At 47.5% G+C, this 14920-nt stretch overlaps 4 protein-coding genes across 4 annotated transcripts; 2 read left to right on the top strand and 2 right to left on the bottom strand.

Annotated features, from left to right (window-relative positions):
- Nucleotides 1-28: 28 nt before the first annotated feature.
- BJ212DRAFT_673859 (uncharacterized protein) lies at nt 29-2908 on the top strand. Its single transcript, XM_041343778.1, has 7 exons — nt 29-155; nt 205-1112; nt 1173-1406; nt 1457-1839; nt 1893-2069; nt 2124-2551; nt 2607-2908. Exons 2-7 carry the CDS (start codon nt 208-210, stop codon nt 2703-2705), a joined length of 2226 nt encoding a protein of 741 aa, XP_041197406.1. The 5' UTR covers nt 29-155; nt 205-207; the 3' UTR covers nt 2706-2908.
- Nucleotides 2909-4137: 1229 nt separating this feature from the next.
- Nucleotides 4138-5504, bottom strand: BJ212DRAFT_1295994 (uncharacterized protein; the record flags this gene model as incomplete). The annotated part of the gene is made up of 4 exons (XM_041332385.1): nt 4138-4953; nt 5024-5060; nt 5128-5250; nt 5311-5504. 4 exons carry the CDS (start codon nt 5502-5504, stop codon nt 4138-4140), a joined length of 1170 nt encoding a protein of 389 aa, XP_041197407.1.
- A 221-nt stretch (nt 5505-5725) lies between these two features.
- BJ212DRAFT_673886 (uncharacterized protein) lies at nt 5726-7856 on the bottom strand. The gene is made up of 11 exons (XM_041343779.1): nt 7603-7856; nt 7506-7548; nt 7386-7458; nt 7281-7330; nt 7113-7226; nt 6977-7059; nt 6707-6914; nt 6562-6658; nt 6449-6513; nt 6304-6394; nt 5726-6251 (listed from the first exon to the last, which is right to left on the bottom strand). Exons 1-11 carry the CDS (start codon nt 7643-7645, stop codon nt 6123-6125), a joined length of 996 nt encoding a protein of 331 aa, XP_041197408.1. The 5' UTR covers nt 7646-7856; the 3' UTR covers nt 5726-6122.
- A 3656-nt stretch (nt 7857-11512) lies between these two features.
- BJ212DRAFT_1261716 (uncharacterized protein) lies at nt 11513-12678 on the top strand (the record flags this gene model as incomplete). Its single annotated transcript, XM_041330200.1, has 9 exons — nt 11513-11559; nt 11612-11684; nt 11752-11801; nt 11849-11872; nt 11927-11967; nt 12016-12064; nt 12113-12195; nt 12268-12478; nt 12537-12678. Coding segments are annotated over 9 exons (720 nt in total), but the record flags the coding sequence as incomplete, so codon positions are not given.
- Nucleotides 12679-14920: the final 2242 nt, after the last annotated feature.

The following is a 14920-nucleotide window of genomic DNA, read 5'->3' on the forward strand; positions in this document are numbered from 1 at the left end:
CACTTCAAATTCATTCAGCTTGCAGGCATGACCACTCCGCAAGTTACCTCCATTCTACCCATCATAGATGTGCAACTACCACAATCTTCATCTGCTATACTAATTGAGGATATAACATCAAACGGCCCTTCCATTTATCCTAAATCTCGTGCACGGTGCCCTCCATCGACTGCCACTTCGAATAGTACTCAAAATACTGAACAGCTCATGCCTATAGGCATGGGGCCAATGTCTAGTTCTATATCTAATGGCGCAAATTCGATCCTAGATCTCATTAGGACCGAAAGACAACAGGCTTTCGAGGACGGCCAGCGACAGATGGCACACACTCAGCAGCAACATAACGAGTATCACCTATCATATTCGAAAGCGGTTCTGGAAGAATCAACTAAGCGACGTGAGGCTGAGGACACGGTTGCGTATCTTTCAACCGAACTGGCCAGATATACCAAGGAGGCCACTGAAGTACAGGACATTGCTTTGCAAGCTAGAGCAGATGCAACTGCGGCGCAGAACACCACTTCTGAAGCTGAAAGAGCAGCAGAGGAAGCTCGCAGTCACCTCATGGTGGTTCAGGATGCGCTTCACCAAGTTGGCATTACTGTTAGTTTAGATGACTCTGTAACATCTAACACGCCGAAGATAATATTGGGCACGCCATGGCTGGAACTCATCCCATCCCAAATCCATAGCTCAGATACGCCACTCCCCGATTCTTCCGGTGCTCCAGATGACAAGCCGAGTTCCTCCCCTCCCCCTACCCTCTCGCCATTAAAATGTATCTCTTTAATCAAAGAACACATTAATTATCTCAGCGATACTTTGACTATCGCCCAAAACAGCTGCAAAGATCTTGAATCTCAACGAAATCAGCTCCAGAATGACCTCTGTACGCTGGGCCACGATCGAAACGAGCTTGAAAGCTTAAAAAAGGAAACGGAAGACAACGTGAAGATGCTCAGCCAGTGGAAATCCAAACTCACAAAACTGGAACATGAGATACAGTGGTTGAAAGTAGAACGAGATGACGCAGTCAAAGCCCAAGCAGAGGCTGCCACTGCTCTCGAAGAGATGAGGAGAACCTCGGCAGCCAGTGCAGTCACTCTGAAATCGTGTGTTTGCCTCCTGTTCCCCACTTAATTCATCCCACTAAAAGGGGTTTCTTCTACAAGCACGTTTAACCACTTACAAGATCAGCAACGTCAAGCCGAGGCGAACGTGGAGAAGGTCCAGCAAACCCTGGCAAAATCTATTGAAGCCAAATCCATGCAAATCTGTGACTTGCAGGGCCGGCTCGTGCAAATCACGGCCACCGTAGATGAATGGGAGGGTAAATATGATGCAGTCACAAAGGAGCATGACTCTCAGAAGCAGCTCCTGGTCGCTGAACGGCAGAGATACGAAGAGTATGTAACCGTTCAACGTGTGACGCCGTGGATGCTGACTGTATATCTAGAGTAAGCTCTGTCCAAAGGGAACAGATAGACGATATGCAGAAACGACTGGATGCTAGTGCCTCAGAGGACGTTGTGATGGCCAAGGTGTCACGAATAGAGGAGCTGGAGACGGAACTGGCCTTAATCCAGGCACAACACGCAAAGTTGAACCAGGAGAAAGATGAAGCCGTTTCTTTGGTCAAGTCTCGCGATACACAAATAAAAGAGTTGCGGGAGACACTCACGGTATCTTCAAGTCGCAAATTAACGACGGGGTGTGCACCGAAGAATAACTCAGGTGGAAGTTCCGGAGAGAAGAAAGCTCGTTCATCAAAACCATCGACCCCTCATGACCAAATCCAGTTCAGAGCGCCTGAGGCGCGCCCCGTAGCCGTGTCGACAGGTCTGTGTGACTACCCCTCAGGTTTAGTATCCAGTACTAACTTTCACGATAAGCCGATCAGCGGTCTAAGCAGATCACCGGCCCTAAGAAAATTGAGAAAAAGTCCAAGTCATCCTCAAGCACTGCATCACCGGGTTTCTCTGCCGCTCGCCCGATGGAGATCGACTCAGCGTCATCGACTGACGTGGAAATCATCTCAGGACCGATACCAATTATCTCGCAGGGATCTAGTGAGTGACTGTCGAATCAACTATCACATTTTTAGTCACCTATACGTTTATTAGCGAAGCAAAAGTCTCTCCGTACTGGATCGAACAAAATACCTTCAGGTGTTAATACTCTCCAGACGGTCGATTCTCCTACAGAGAAGACCAGTCTCAAGCGTACTGCAGACATGAACGATTCTTCCACACCGCCTACAAAGCGGCCTAAACTCTTTCTTGACTCATCCGCTAGCTCCGTTGAGAAAGTCGCGTCTGCTGCATCCAACTCGCCGGTTTCAACTCCCTTGGGATCGAGATCGGGGACACCTTCACCGGTCATTGCAAAACCTGTCTTCAACTTTAAATTTCGAAAACATTCTGCACAAATAAGTACCTCGGTTTCCTCGGGCGATGTGATGTCGTCGAAGTTATTGCTAGTTCGCCAAATGTACGCACATCCCAGAGCGCAACTTCAACCGAGGCCCCGTCTGCGGGAGCCAGCGACCGTGGTACGCATCGCAGATCAGGTAGTATTACCTCAGAGACTGAGCTCGCAGCGGAAAGCACGCTTGGGGCAAAACCTCGAACCCGATTTCTGCGACATGGGCAAATCAAACCTGCCGTATCGACAGCTGGCGAGGCCACCAGCTCCAAGCATGCTGAATTCAAAAACTTCAACCCTAGCGATGTTCTTGCAAAGGAACAGCCCTCTGGGTCATCGGCCCGCACAACAGCAGCGAGTGCAGAGCAGCTGCGAAACGCACAAGCTGCAGCATCCGCCACCGCACCCCATAGCCGAGAAGTCTCCTCATCAGCATCTGCAAAAAGCAGGCCGTCTTTGCTGCGCCAATTCAGTGGGTTTATCTTTTCAAGGACATTTTAATTGAATTCACTCGGCTCCTAGGCGGCATGGATAACCTCTCAACATCTCCATCCAATTCTACTCCATCTCCCTCCCTTTCAACCGCGTCTGGGAGTACAGTTGATCGGAGCAAAGCCAATTCCTCTCACGACACTATCTCAAAGGGCATCCCACGGCCGGCAGGAGCTAAGTCTATTCCTAAAGCCCCGAGGTCGTCAATGGCTATGTTACAGGTGACTCTAGAATCCTCTCCCAAGGCACCGAAGCCGATGATGGCGACTAGATCATCAGGAAAGGTACCCCAAGGGCCTAGAGCGACACTGGGGCCCAATACTAGAGATATCAAGAAAGGCACCTAAATCCCTCTTCGTTCCATTATTTTATACGATTAACCGGGCTCTTTAATCACCCTGTCATTGTAAACTATTCGAAATCCCCATATATTTGTCTTACTCTCGTTTAATATGTTTTACGCGGAGCTGGTTTCCCAAGTTTGGTCACTGTATTCCATCATAACTTTGCCTTTGCTTGGACTTGTTCAAAGTGTACACTAGACGCATGACAATTCAGTGGCCCACGATTAGTGGGAGAAAGAAACAAGGGATTGAAATAAGTCCAATGAATACGTGAAATGTACGTCGCGGCTGCCACCACGAACTGCACCGAACAAGCGCAGTGACTGAATGACTAAGAGTGGAACTTATTCCAGTTAGACTCAAGCAAGACACGTCGCTCGCGCGATCGCGACGGCGCTATGTAGGTATCACGCGGCCCATGAGCTTAGTGTACATAAAATTAAACCCAATCAACATTTTGTTTCGGGGGGACAATTCAAATCTTGTTCAGCCCCGAGGCCTGACTTGCGGGGCAAATAACATTTGTAGAAAATTAATAACATAAGGATGTGACAACTTTGACCTTGAGTAAATGTTCTTAAAGCTTCTCTGAGGTGGTCATAATATATCATGGTTGACCTAGGGGGTAGCTTACCGTAAAGTCTATCGGCGGGTCTTGTTGATAGGACTCTGAGAGGTGTATCGATGTTAGCATGGTTTTGGTCGCTGTCAATTAAGCAAGGCTACAACAAGCCACATATATCGGTTATAAGTAGCGTTGATTCTCGAAGGTGATAAGATGTGGTCTAAGAAGCCGGGGGGATGGTCGAGTGATAGCCAGGTTTGGTTTGATCAGCCAACGTAAGGGAGACAGATGCTTAAGGACCATAATATTTCATCATAACTTCACCCCTGAACCATACTCCCTGGTCTCCCCCCACAGACTCCATACGAACGCGTCCTCTGGTGCTAGTCCATGCCTAACTATTTCTTCATATGCAGCCTTCACCTGGTCAGAACCACAAACCCTCCGAAGTGACACACCCCAAGTTCCACAGTCGGACATGAGCCTGGTCCAGGCTTCCTTCTGCATCTGAGTAATCGCAGAAACCGAAAGCTGTTGCTTGCGGATAGCAAGCCATTCAGGCATGAAAAATGGTTCTAGCTTTAGGTCGTCTCCCTGCGGAGCCTCTGAACCTGAATCCCAGCTAGTAGACGAGGGTTCGATTGTGGAAGCTGATACGTTCGTCAAACCGAGCGCAATGCATGTGACGAGCTCAGAGTCGTCACATGCACGGAAATGGTCGCGCACTCTGGCGTTAAGTGTATTGTTACCTGCGACATCTACATATATCCAGTGTCCCCGTGCGAGGTTCCCGACAAGTGACGTATCAAATGACTCATAGTCAAAAACGTCGTCGTACAGGGCAAGACGTTTCGTAAAAGCGAGATTCTTCGTTGACGTCAGTCCAATAACCCGTCTCGTCGAACTCCCCTGTAGAGAGTTACGTCTACGAATCAGATAGGCCAGACAGAAGGCAGTCTTTGAAGAGGCGGAAGATGTAAGGATCTGAGTAGACCCTCCCTTGTAATTGGACGAATTGAGCCAGTCCTCGCACCAAAACGAAGTCCAGAAAAGAGGACGATAGAGCATTGTGAGATCTTCCGCAGTCGGTGATGGATCATACAATGGGTCCGAGGCGCACCGCGTAATCTGGTTATATGGTCGGCGGTCTATGATGTTTAGTCAGTGCCTTCGTGCGTGAATTGATGAACCAAATCACCTGGAGGAAGATGAGGCCGGGGCACAAAGAAGGCATACTTGTTCACGTCCGGAGATACCTGAAGCAAAAGATATCGTGCTGGGGCGAAGTATCCATACACTCACTCTCCAGGATGAACTTTAGGGTGCGTGGACTTGATGATAGTACCAAAACCCCACACAGGAGTCACGCCATGAGTTTTTGAGGAAACACCTTCTGCCTCTGGAGTGTGGTGGAATTCAAAATACCTAGCATGCCCATGTCAAAGTAAGTAGGTGAAATGTCTAATATTGTGGAAAGGGACGGACCTGAAGTGCGGAGCCTCGCCCAAAGCTTGATACGTCACGTTGTTTGCGGAGAAACCGAAGCGGTCGACTTCTAGCAGGACATGGTCATTGGGAATAGTCTGCGGAACTTCACATTTGACTATTATCGCTTGACTGGGATCTTGACCAGAAGACGCCCTCGGGTGACAGAGTATCAAGTTTTCCATCTGTTGCATGTCGACATTCAGATTCGACAGACGAGGCTTGACACGATGCGCCTGCTACTTCAAGTTAATTATGGAAGTTTATATTTACCATGGTCACGGTAGTGAACGACAGTCACATACACCGCCACCACCATAACTCTGTAGTATGTACGCCTTCATTTCAAACTTTCTGGTTGAATGCGGGCTAGAGAGAACATGGCTCATGATATATAAGCGGTCCTGCCAATGACAGGAGGTCAGAGAAAACTCTATTAAGTTTCATTTTCTGTTGATAAAGTTGATTGTACACTTGCTGGCGTATTTCTACTACTGTTGTATTTCTTGTTTTCACAATAAGTCATCTGACAACAACAGCCTGAGGCCCGATACACGGCGGAGCAAACCGCGCCAGACATGATAAAAAGAAAGGAATCCCCGCCGATCGCCGAGAGAAAGTACTGGGGAGTCTAAAGAACGACAAGCGGGGAGATTACTGAGAATATAGGAAAGGAAGGCAATACTGAGAGTTGTAAAAACAACGTGCAATGTGCAATGATGAACGGTATTTCTTGCTTTTGGTGACGATGCGGATACGAGGTGTGGGTTGGATAAATATGCGGTTGTCGTACGGGACGATACGATGCCATTCTAGTAGGGCGGGCGCTTGAACTCGTTGCTAATGATCTGTGCCTCGGGATCGAATTCGTCGTCTTTCACGATTTTGCCACTGGCGTCGTACTCGGCAACCGAGCGATCGGGACTAGCGAACGTTTCCATCTGGACATGTGGTATTCAGAACGCAGAAGAAGGCGTCCGTGGCAAACCCTACCTGGACGTGTACACTGTCGCCTTTCTTGACAGAAATGCGACGATTTGTGCTAGCGTTGCTCTTGAATGCGAGTGTCGAGCCCTGGGTGGAACTGTGTGAAGAAAAGGGATAAGATAAGTAACGTACAAAGGGACTGAAAACGTACGTGAAAACCTCTGGACCTTGAGAGGTAAAGTTGGTCAACCTTCGTACGACGCGGCATGCTACGATCTGAAAGTGTATGTTAGCATGCACTCAAAAAACTACATTTGTGCAAACCGTTGATGCGATGGCAGCAGGGACATTCGCAATGATCGATAGGACTGCATTCAAGTTTATGAGCATGAAGATCGTCGCCATCAAGTTTGCCAAAAATCTGGGATAATGATTGAATAAACGAAGGCGCAGCACACGGCGAACGTACGCAATAGCAAAGTAGATCAGGCCGTCCCCAAATATGAGCTTGATAAGTTTGGAGCGACCGTTAGCCGGGAACGCAAGTTTCCAGCCGGTTAAGCACAAGACTATGAAGTCAAACGCCATGGAGTAGATGAAGGTGATGGCGAGAATTTGGTTATCCGTGTAGATAATAACACACTCTCCATCTACCCATGCAGCCTTCAACAAGATTCCTGGTGAAATTGGTTGTTATACCCGCATATATGCGCTGGTTTAGTGGACGAATTGCGCGTACCATGAAGGAGGAATGACCAATGACCCAGAATGATCAGAACAAGGGCAGTAACTACATATTTGTTCTGCGACCATACCGCCATGCTGTAGTACGTGTCAGTTGCAGCAGGCCAGAAATATAGACGTTTGCAACCGACGTTCGCAAGGACAGATTGATGCTGGCTAAGCCAATTGCAGTGTTGCCAAAGATCTGGTTGAAGGTATATAATGCCTGACAATTAACCTCGGTTGTCACGTTGAGCGCAATAGAGCTAAGTAATGTGCTTCAATAATACACGTAAAGTGAATAAAGAGACGGAACTTACATTCCAATCAATGCGAAAAGCAAACTGTAACGACCAGAAAAGTAGAATATCTGCCATAGATCTATTATTGAAGGGAGAGCACACTCGAATACCATAAAACCTTACCAGGGGCCATCGGAATCGCCTCTTGCCCGAGATAAACTGCCAGTCAAAATCCAGCGAACTGACGAATTCCCATCTACGTCGTATCAGTGACAGTCCTTGACTCACTTGAACGCATCTTACATGTAGAGCCCAAAGAGTACATGCATGAACTTGCTGAATGACTCTACTCATACCATGTAAGGCTAATAAATCCAAATGAGATACATTTCTGACTTACCAGCGTTAGCGACTAGCGTCTCTTGGGAGTGCCAGTCGACCATGGTAGCTTTCGGGATGCACGACGACGATGGTACAGAGGGGGACGACCTGATGGGGCTTCGAAACTGCAGTACTGAAGGTTTTCCTTATATAGGACACGAGCACTCGATGAGGCCTCTTCTTGCCATATATGCGAGCAGCTTCCAATGGAACTAAGATAAGTACGCTCTTCTTACATGGAACCACTGCAACGCAAGGATACGTAAGGCTCCAGAAGCATCCCAGCACCCAGCTCCCAACTCTTGCTCGGAACTTAATTATACCAAATACCCAAGAGGGGCACTTACTAGTCGTGATTCTGACATATGAGGGGCCCTATAGGTAGAATGCATGACTAGCCATAGATTACTCACTGCAGAGCTGCTCTCCCCTATCGTGCATCCAGAACTTCAGCCCGGCACGGACATGAAGGCATTAAGTAATGTTTGGCAGGACCACATGGGCGGCATTCTCGATTGATTTTGTGAAGTGCTGATGTCATGATCCATGCTGCCTTCGCTGATCGGTATCGATGATCTTTGGAACCTGTGAAAGTCACGTACGGTGGCACTTGCCACTTTAGAATCCCGCGAATTACACATACGACTCATCGGCACACCTGCCAACTTCAGCGCAAGACAGTTCTGCTTCGAATTCGTCGGATGCTCTGCTGGATATTTCAGTACTAGTAGCGCTTTGGCAGGAGAAATTGACAAACCACTAAGAGAACCATCCTTCTTCGTCACGGTGTTATGTGGGTGTTTTGTACGCGTCGCAGTAAAAACTACTATGTAGTATGCTCTGTTACAGTCACATTCTATATGAATTATGAAAGCAGCTACTAGGTGTAAGTAGGTCAAGGAGGCGACAGGCCGCAGATCGGGTAGAGACCTTATTAATACTTTTAGTGCAGCGATAAATACCTTCACTTGTGACACAAGTCACAAAATCAATATTCGAAAAACTCTGCCTTTCGACATCCGGTACTCTGGCATATGATGAAACATAGTGTCTGGCCAAGTACTAAGCAAGCTGTCTGCAGCCGGTCTTCAGACTTTTAGTCGTGATGAACTCGAAACCGTTGCCGCATACTAACAAACAGTGACAACTCGTCACGCGTCGCTCGCTGGCCAATAAGCAATCCCTTACAGATTTCTGCGCGTCATAACCTTAATTCTTGCCACGTTCTGACAGACGACGATTTCTTCCTACCGGCGGGAAGCTGCACACGTACGCTGTTCTGAGGCCTGAGGTTGAGCGCCGAGGTGCAATTCAAGTCCTTCCCGATGATTATGACATGCCGCGGATGTGGTCGTTACACTGTAACGTCAACGTTCTATCCACTGATCGCAGCCACGGCGCCGTCCGCGTGGTATGTCCTCCTGATGGCATAGTTCTGTGTGGCATATTCAGGCCGATCCGATGGTTTCCAAAAACCGACCAGACCAATCAAGAGTCGAAGGAAGCTTTTGCCATGACGGACGGGCAAACTGCCGAGTCAAATCTCAGCGCTCTGCGTACCTCCACTCCTGTCTTTACATACTCGATTTTCTCATTGATCAAGTCGACGCTACCCTCTTTTCTGGTGGATTGAACTTCAAGTTCCACTACCAACGTGTTAGCAAAGCCATCGTGTTGAAGAGCCCGTACATCCTCGTCTCTGGTCAAGAGCATCGGACATTGTGGTTCACTATGATGATACAGCAGGTCAACTCAGTTCGTGTACGGCAAAGATTGTATGGACGGGCGTTCATCGAAAGCCACAAGATAGAGCTGTGGCGTTGTCTCAACGGACATTTTGAGAACAAGTTACAACTATCATGCTGACGTCACGAACGGCGAACGGCAAGTATGGCTTCTTCCAGGCAAGAAGTTCTTGCCTGATCATATACCTTGCAGATCGCTAGAGCTTTAAATGAAATCGGACCAGGAGCATATATATCGAGCTTCTTAACGTGAACCGTCCTCTTAAGAGGAGTTCTTTTTTTCTTCGCGCGGATGACCTTACGTTTTACTGGATTCGCGGTGCAGTGTCTACCTTTCTCGCCATCATCTCCGCAAGTAGTGGGTAGCCCGCCACTGTAACGTTCTCCGTTGATTCAGTCGACGGCCACTGGCAATCCTTCATTAAACCATCATCCCACGTCTGTCAGTCTAGTGATTCACCCACCCTTTGGTCCCCGTGCTCAGGCCCAGGGACTACTCATTCCAATTCATTCCTCATCCATTACCTCTCTTCCTCTCCCATCTTCTCACGAGTTACCGTATCAGGGCCGTTGAACGTTCAAACCTCAGTCAATTCATAATAATGGCATTGATATTGTGAATTTCCACTACTACTGAAGAAGGATCTAGATATCCCCAACCTCCAATGCATTGTGTCGCCACCCTCTCGAGAACAAGACTTGCTGTCCAATTGGTTAAGTAGACGACATCTTGAACTCTAATCGAGCCGGTGCTCCTCAAACGTCGTCTACCAAATTATAGCCAGAAGGTTGCTGATCTGTTTCGGTTCGTACAGATACTCAGGAGGGAGTTGGCATTTTAGTTGTATATCCAGAGACTAACGATGTCCACACAACCCTTGTATATCGCGTCTCCTTCACATAGCCTATATACGTACTTTCAAATTCAATGATTCGATAGTCAGTCTACTGTACAGTACTACAGGCTTAGTTTGAAGTCAGCCACATCCCCGATATGCTTGCTCGTACCGTCACCTCAAGTTTGTATGTTCATTACTGCACGCGTATGCATATTATTATTGCACCCTACTTTCCATCTGCCGTCCTTACTTCTTGCTCGGAACCGCCGGCGTTCGATATTTAGCGCTCAGGAAGCTTCCGATCACGCCACACAGACCTGGCTATTTCATTACTTCCTCGGTTTAGCAGCAAATCTCGTGGAAAATTTGGAGTCAGTTGGTCAATTCCTACAACTTGATCACTAAGATGCATCTATCCGAGTCGCGACCGAGACCTAGTACAGCCCTTTCCGATTACCAATATATTCAAGTCAGTTGTCCATGCCTGCCAGGGGACATTCCAGCCCACCACGAGGCACCGTCACGGTGACGGTCCGAATGATAAGGAACGTGCATTTAGTCCACGACCTGTCCAAGATGCAAGTCGTCATTCAGGCATGTTGTGGCGGACTGACGGCGACTAGATACGCTGCGAGTGTATAGTTGGGATATTTCCCTACCAAATCAAGAGTAATCTGGACTCTTCAATAACTACACTGACAGTGAAAATCTATCAAACGCGGAAGACGGAGCTAAGCACCAAAACGCCGAGATAATTGAAGGCGCTTATGTTGATTCACGATAAGTAAATGTTTCGGTGACCGTCCCACATTGAATAGAAGCTGAAACCGTTAGGCTCAGCTTGAATGTGGATTTAGAGTCTACTCTCGAACAAGCGTTTTAATGATCAAATCAGCTTTGCCAAGAGTCATGGGAGCAAATTAATTTTCGCAGGAGAACGGAGATATCATGGTCATCAGAGGGCACGAGTCCAATGGTTGACCGTGGAACGAGTCGGCATTGCACTAGCCTGTCCGAGGCAGTCGGCGGGCCATAAGACCGCCAACTTCTCATGGCTCATACTTGCAATCAATACAATCGTGACAGCAATAGAACTTACGAAGGGTAGCATCCCCGTGGATCGTTGGGGCAGTTGTTGAAACAGATAAATGGCACGGCCCTGCTGATGTTGTCCTAACACACTCCTTTCTACTCCAACTTGACGGTCTTGGTGCCGTTCATAAGATCAGAAGCTTAAAGCAGTTCACGACCTCTGACAAGATGGCGAACTGGGAATCAGAGGAAGTAATCCAGATAGATTCCAGTGCGTATTGGTGATACTTGCCTTGGTTTTGCTCATCCGCCCTCAGTGATCTTCCTGAAGTTTATGCATGCCCTTCTTGGTCTATACTTGTGAGCTTAACTTGTCTATGCAGTGATGATTATGATCTAACAAGTGACCCAGATGGGAAGTCTTTACCTCTCTGGACTTCGACTGGGCTGTCATGACAGGCAAGACGAGGTTCCGCTGGCCACTGGTGAATTGGCTTGCTGAACATTTCTGGTGCTTTGCTGAAATACATTTCTGAAGCTGTCGTTCACCAGGTTTTCTACTTTGCCGGTCGGTATCTTCTTCTTTTTGCGCTCATCGGAATGTAAGTGTGCTATGCTTTTGTTCCACCGCTTCTCACTCCTTACCTAGTGCTGTAGCCCTGGATACACCAAGGTACGCTGCGACGTCAATACTGGTCCCTTAATAAACACTTCTGTTTCCCGCCAGTGAAATCAATTGTCAAGCACTTTATGCCTTTAATCAGGTGAGTTCACCCCATGGCAAGAATGACATGGAAGATCATTCCATTTAGTTAGCTGGTAATGCGGCAGTCGGACTCGCGAGCATTAACCTTTCTTTCCGGACGTGAGTCAAAGTTTGATTATGTCACATGCCTATCTCATCCGGTGATAGTATAGCTATCTGGTCTCAGAATATCTGGGTCGTTATCCTCCTGGTGTTGATCATCATCGGGCATTGGTCCCTCATCTTGCAAGGTATATCACCTTCTCATAAGATTGTGAAACTAGCTGATTGGGCGTCCTCGCAGGTATCCTCCTGACTGCCAGTCTGGCGCCCCGGCGTCGGTTGTACAATCACCTACAGTGATACCACTATCCTTGCTGCTACTTTTATTTATTCAATGTGTTTCGATTTTATGGTCTTGTGCCTTTCGGCATATAAGCTCGCCTGGACACCTACGCGGAGTGGCACGAACGGCGCACCCACCAGACTCGTCAAGATGTTATTCTCTGATGGCTTGGTATATTTTTTCATCGCGTATGTCTGTTTATATCTCTTTCCAGAGCTATTCAACACATAAAATTTCCTGCGTCAGGTTCGGGTCCAATGTGATCGCGACAATTATGATGGTGCTCGACTTGAACCCCATCATGAGTGTCATTTGCAACGTCCCAGCTGCTATTGCTTCAACAGGTGAGCCTAGTTTCTTATACGCTCATTTTCTGCTAGACTATTGAATGCAGATTGTGGCATCTCGTGTTGTCAGGCGGCTGGCCAACTTCCATCGTTCAGGACTAGAGATGATGTAAGTGTATTTTGCTATATATGGATACGTTGGAGCTGCTACAATGTTCAATTTTTAGCAGCTTGCCTCCGGAAAACTCTGATACTGCATTCAAGAATACCAATGCAGGACTTTCCAACCCAGTTAATGCACCAAGCACCGCTAGCATTCACGTTGAGGTGGGCAATAAACACACGTAGTGTGTCTTTCTTTCCTCATCGATGTCACTGCGCACAGATGGACAGTTTTACACATGCGGCGAATATTGACCTTGAGGGGTATCCTGGCGTCCGTCGCACCATGTCTTCAGCAGCAAGCTACAGTGAGGACCATAAACCGGTTCAAGTAATTTGACACAAATCCCACATTGCCTGGACGTCTGTAAGGATCGCATATCCTCTACGCCCCGACCATAACTTCATATCAACTACGCTCGGACCTGTCCAGTAAGCCACGTGACTCACTGATGCGAAGAAGCGTTACTCTTCGCATTCAAGTCACGCGGATACATTCTCCTTTCATCTTAACATTCAGTACCTTTCCTTACTCTCGTATCACACCACCTCTGTTCCTTTATCAAAAGTATTTTCACTTCGCCTTCAACTATTTTCACGCTGGATCCGGCTTTAACAAGTATTCGAAACATATATAAACCACCCATGTACACTCATACCTTAGCGAATCATATAGTGCGACTCCCGCTCCAAGTACGACCGAACGCCTCCTAGAAAGCCCCTCTCTCAAAAACCCAGTCCTATCTCTATCTTCACGTCATCTACTGATGCGACTCATATTCAGTCTAGAATCGTTTACCAATTCCCTGCCGAACTCTTCTGCAGCATTACACGTCTTCGATAGACCAAGCTGTCTCGCGAGATGCTTTCATATTTATTTTCATCTGGACTATTCTCAAGAATCCAAGTTGTTGATTATCTACCCCGTAATGTAATCTAAAGGTACTGTTCAACGGTTCCTCCCTAATGACAATGAGATGCCAGGTACACAATGACGAGCCCAAAATTGGAGTTGATCTCGTCATAATTCATCTACAGTGCGATCGGTACACATGGGGATGACATGGTTCGACAGGCAGACCACTTTGTCAGCTTCAAGGATAACAGATTGAAGTCCATTCTGCGCTGGCGCGGCTGACGATATGCCTGCTACTGGCAGACAGAAGCTGGTGTGGCCTCAAGTGATTATGGACTCTACGCCTGAAGGCTCGTGACTACCTAACAGCAGTCCCTGGACGTTGATTAATGCGGAATAATGAGATATGATCATTTCCAGGTGTGTAAGGTCTTTGATCATGCGCCATCGAGCATCGCATGTTGACTTAGAAAGGGTTTGGAGTTTCGAATTTGGCTATGTAGGTTGCGATATGAGATTGTGTATACGTGAAAGCTGCCAGGGAGTGCGATGACTTCTAGAAAGGGGTGAGGCCAGAAGCACGTGATAGACTGCAGTTCCCTGAGTTGCATTATCGTGGAGATCATGACGAGTGTGCGGGTGTAAATTGAATGCCCTAATACTGACTGGACGTCATTATGAAAATTGCTGTAGGCATATATCGCGAGCATCAACGGGGCTTTCGGACAGTATAAGTCCATAAGGCAGGAAGTTTGACTTAAGGATTAGTAATACACTCACGTGACGTATTGGCCATGGACGCTCTTCACCGCAACTTCAGATACCTTAGTTAAGCATGCATCGGTACGTCGACACAGCTAGTTTTTGTAGGTATAGCATCCGGACGTCAACGATTTAACCTCTCTGGATACAAGGCCTATCCAAGCCTTTCGTCAGCGTCCCCCAGGTCCTGGGATTGATTCGATTGTTACATTTGGAGTTCACGCTAGTACGTAGTATGCTTCGTGTCCTGCAGAGTCCGGCGCTGTGTTTGTAACATGAAGAGACTCTGCATAGCACTGTCGAAATTTGAAACTCAATTAACCCCGTGCTGTGCTAATAAGGTGACGTGGAGGCTTGCTTTCTGTGAACTTTGACCACTCTATGTACTGAGGAGACGCAAATAGTCTTATTGACGCGTTGCAAACGTTCTCTACAGGATAGGACTCAATAAGTCCGCTTCTCTGCGCCTGGGAAATTACTTGCTGTATGTCCCTATCCTAGTAGCACCTAAGCGCTCAAGCCTCCACATTCTGATAGGTCAATCATCTATGATTGGTCACATA

Source organism: Suillus subaureus, assembly GCF_016647635.1.
Source record: "Suillus subaureus strain MN1 chromosome Unknown BJ212scaffold_4, whole genome shotgun sequence".
Taxonomy (NCBI): Eukaryota; Fungi; Basidiomycota; class Agaricomycetes; order Boletales; family Suillaceae; genus Suillus; species Suillus subaureus.

Bases quoted from the DNA above. Each gene is read 5' to 3' on its own strand.
- BJ212DRAFT_673859 (XM_041343778.1), top strand. From the start codon at position 208: ATGCCTATAGGCATGGGGCCAATGTCTAGTTCTATATCTAATGGCGCA. The intron at 1,407-1,456 runs GTATGTAACCGT...CTGTATATCTAG, and splicing joins GAACGGCAGAGATACGAAGA to AGTAAGCTCTGTCCAAAGGG. The intron at 2,552-2,606 runs GTACGCATCGCA...CGCAGCGGAAAG, and splicing joins TGCGGGAGCCAGCGACCGTG to CACGCTTGGGGCAAAACCTC.
- BJ212DRAFT_673886 (XM_041343779.1), bottom strand. From the start codon at position 7,645: ATGGTCGACTGGCACTCCCAAGAGACGCTAGTCGCTAACGCTG. The intron at 7,459-7,505 runs GTAAGATGCGTT...GATACGACGTAG, and splicing joins GTACTCTTTGGGCTCTACAT to ATGGGAATTCGTCAGTTCGC. The intron at 6,915-6,976 runs GTACGCGCAATT...CAATTTCACCAG, and splicing joins TTGGTCATTCCTCCTTCATG to GAATCTTGTTGAAGGCTGCA.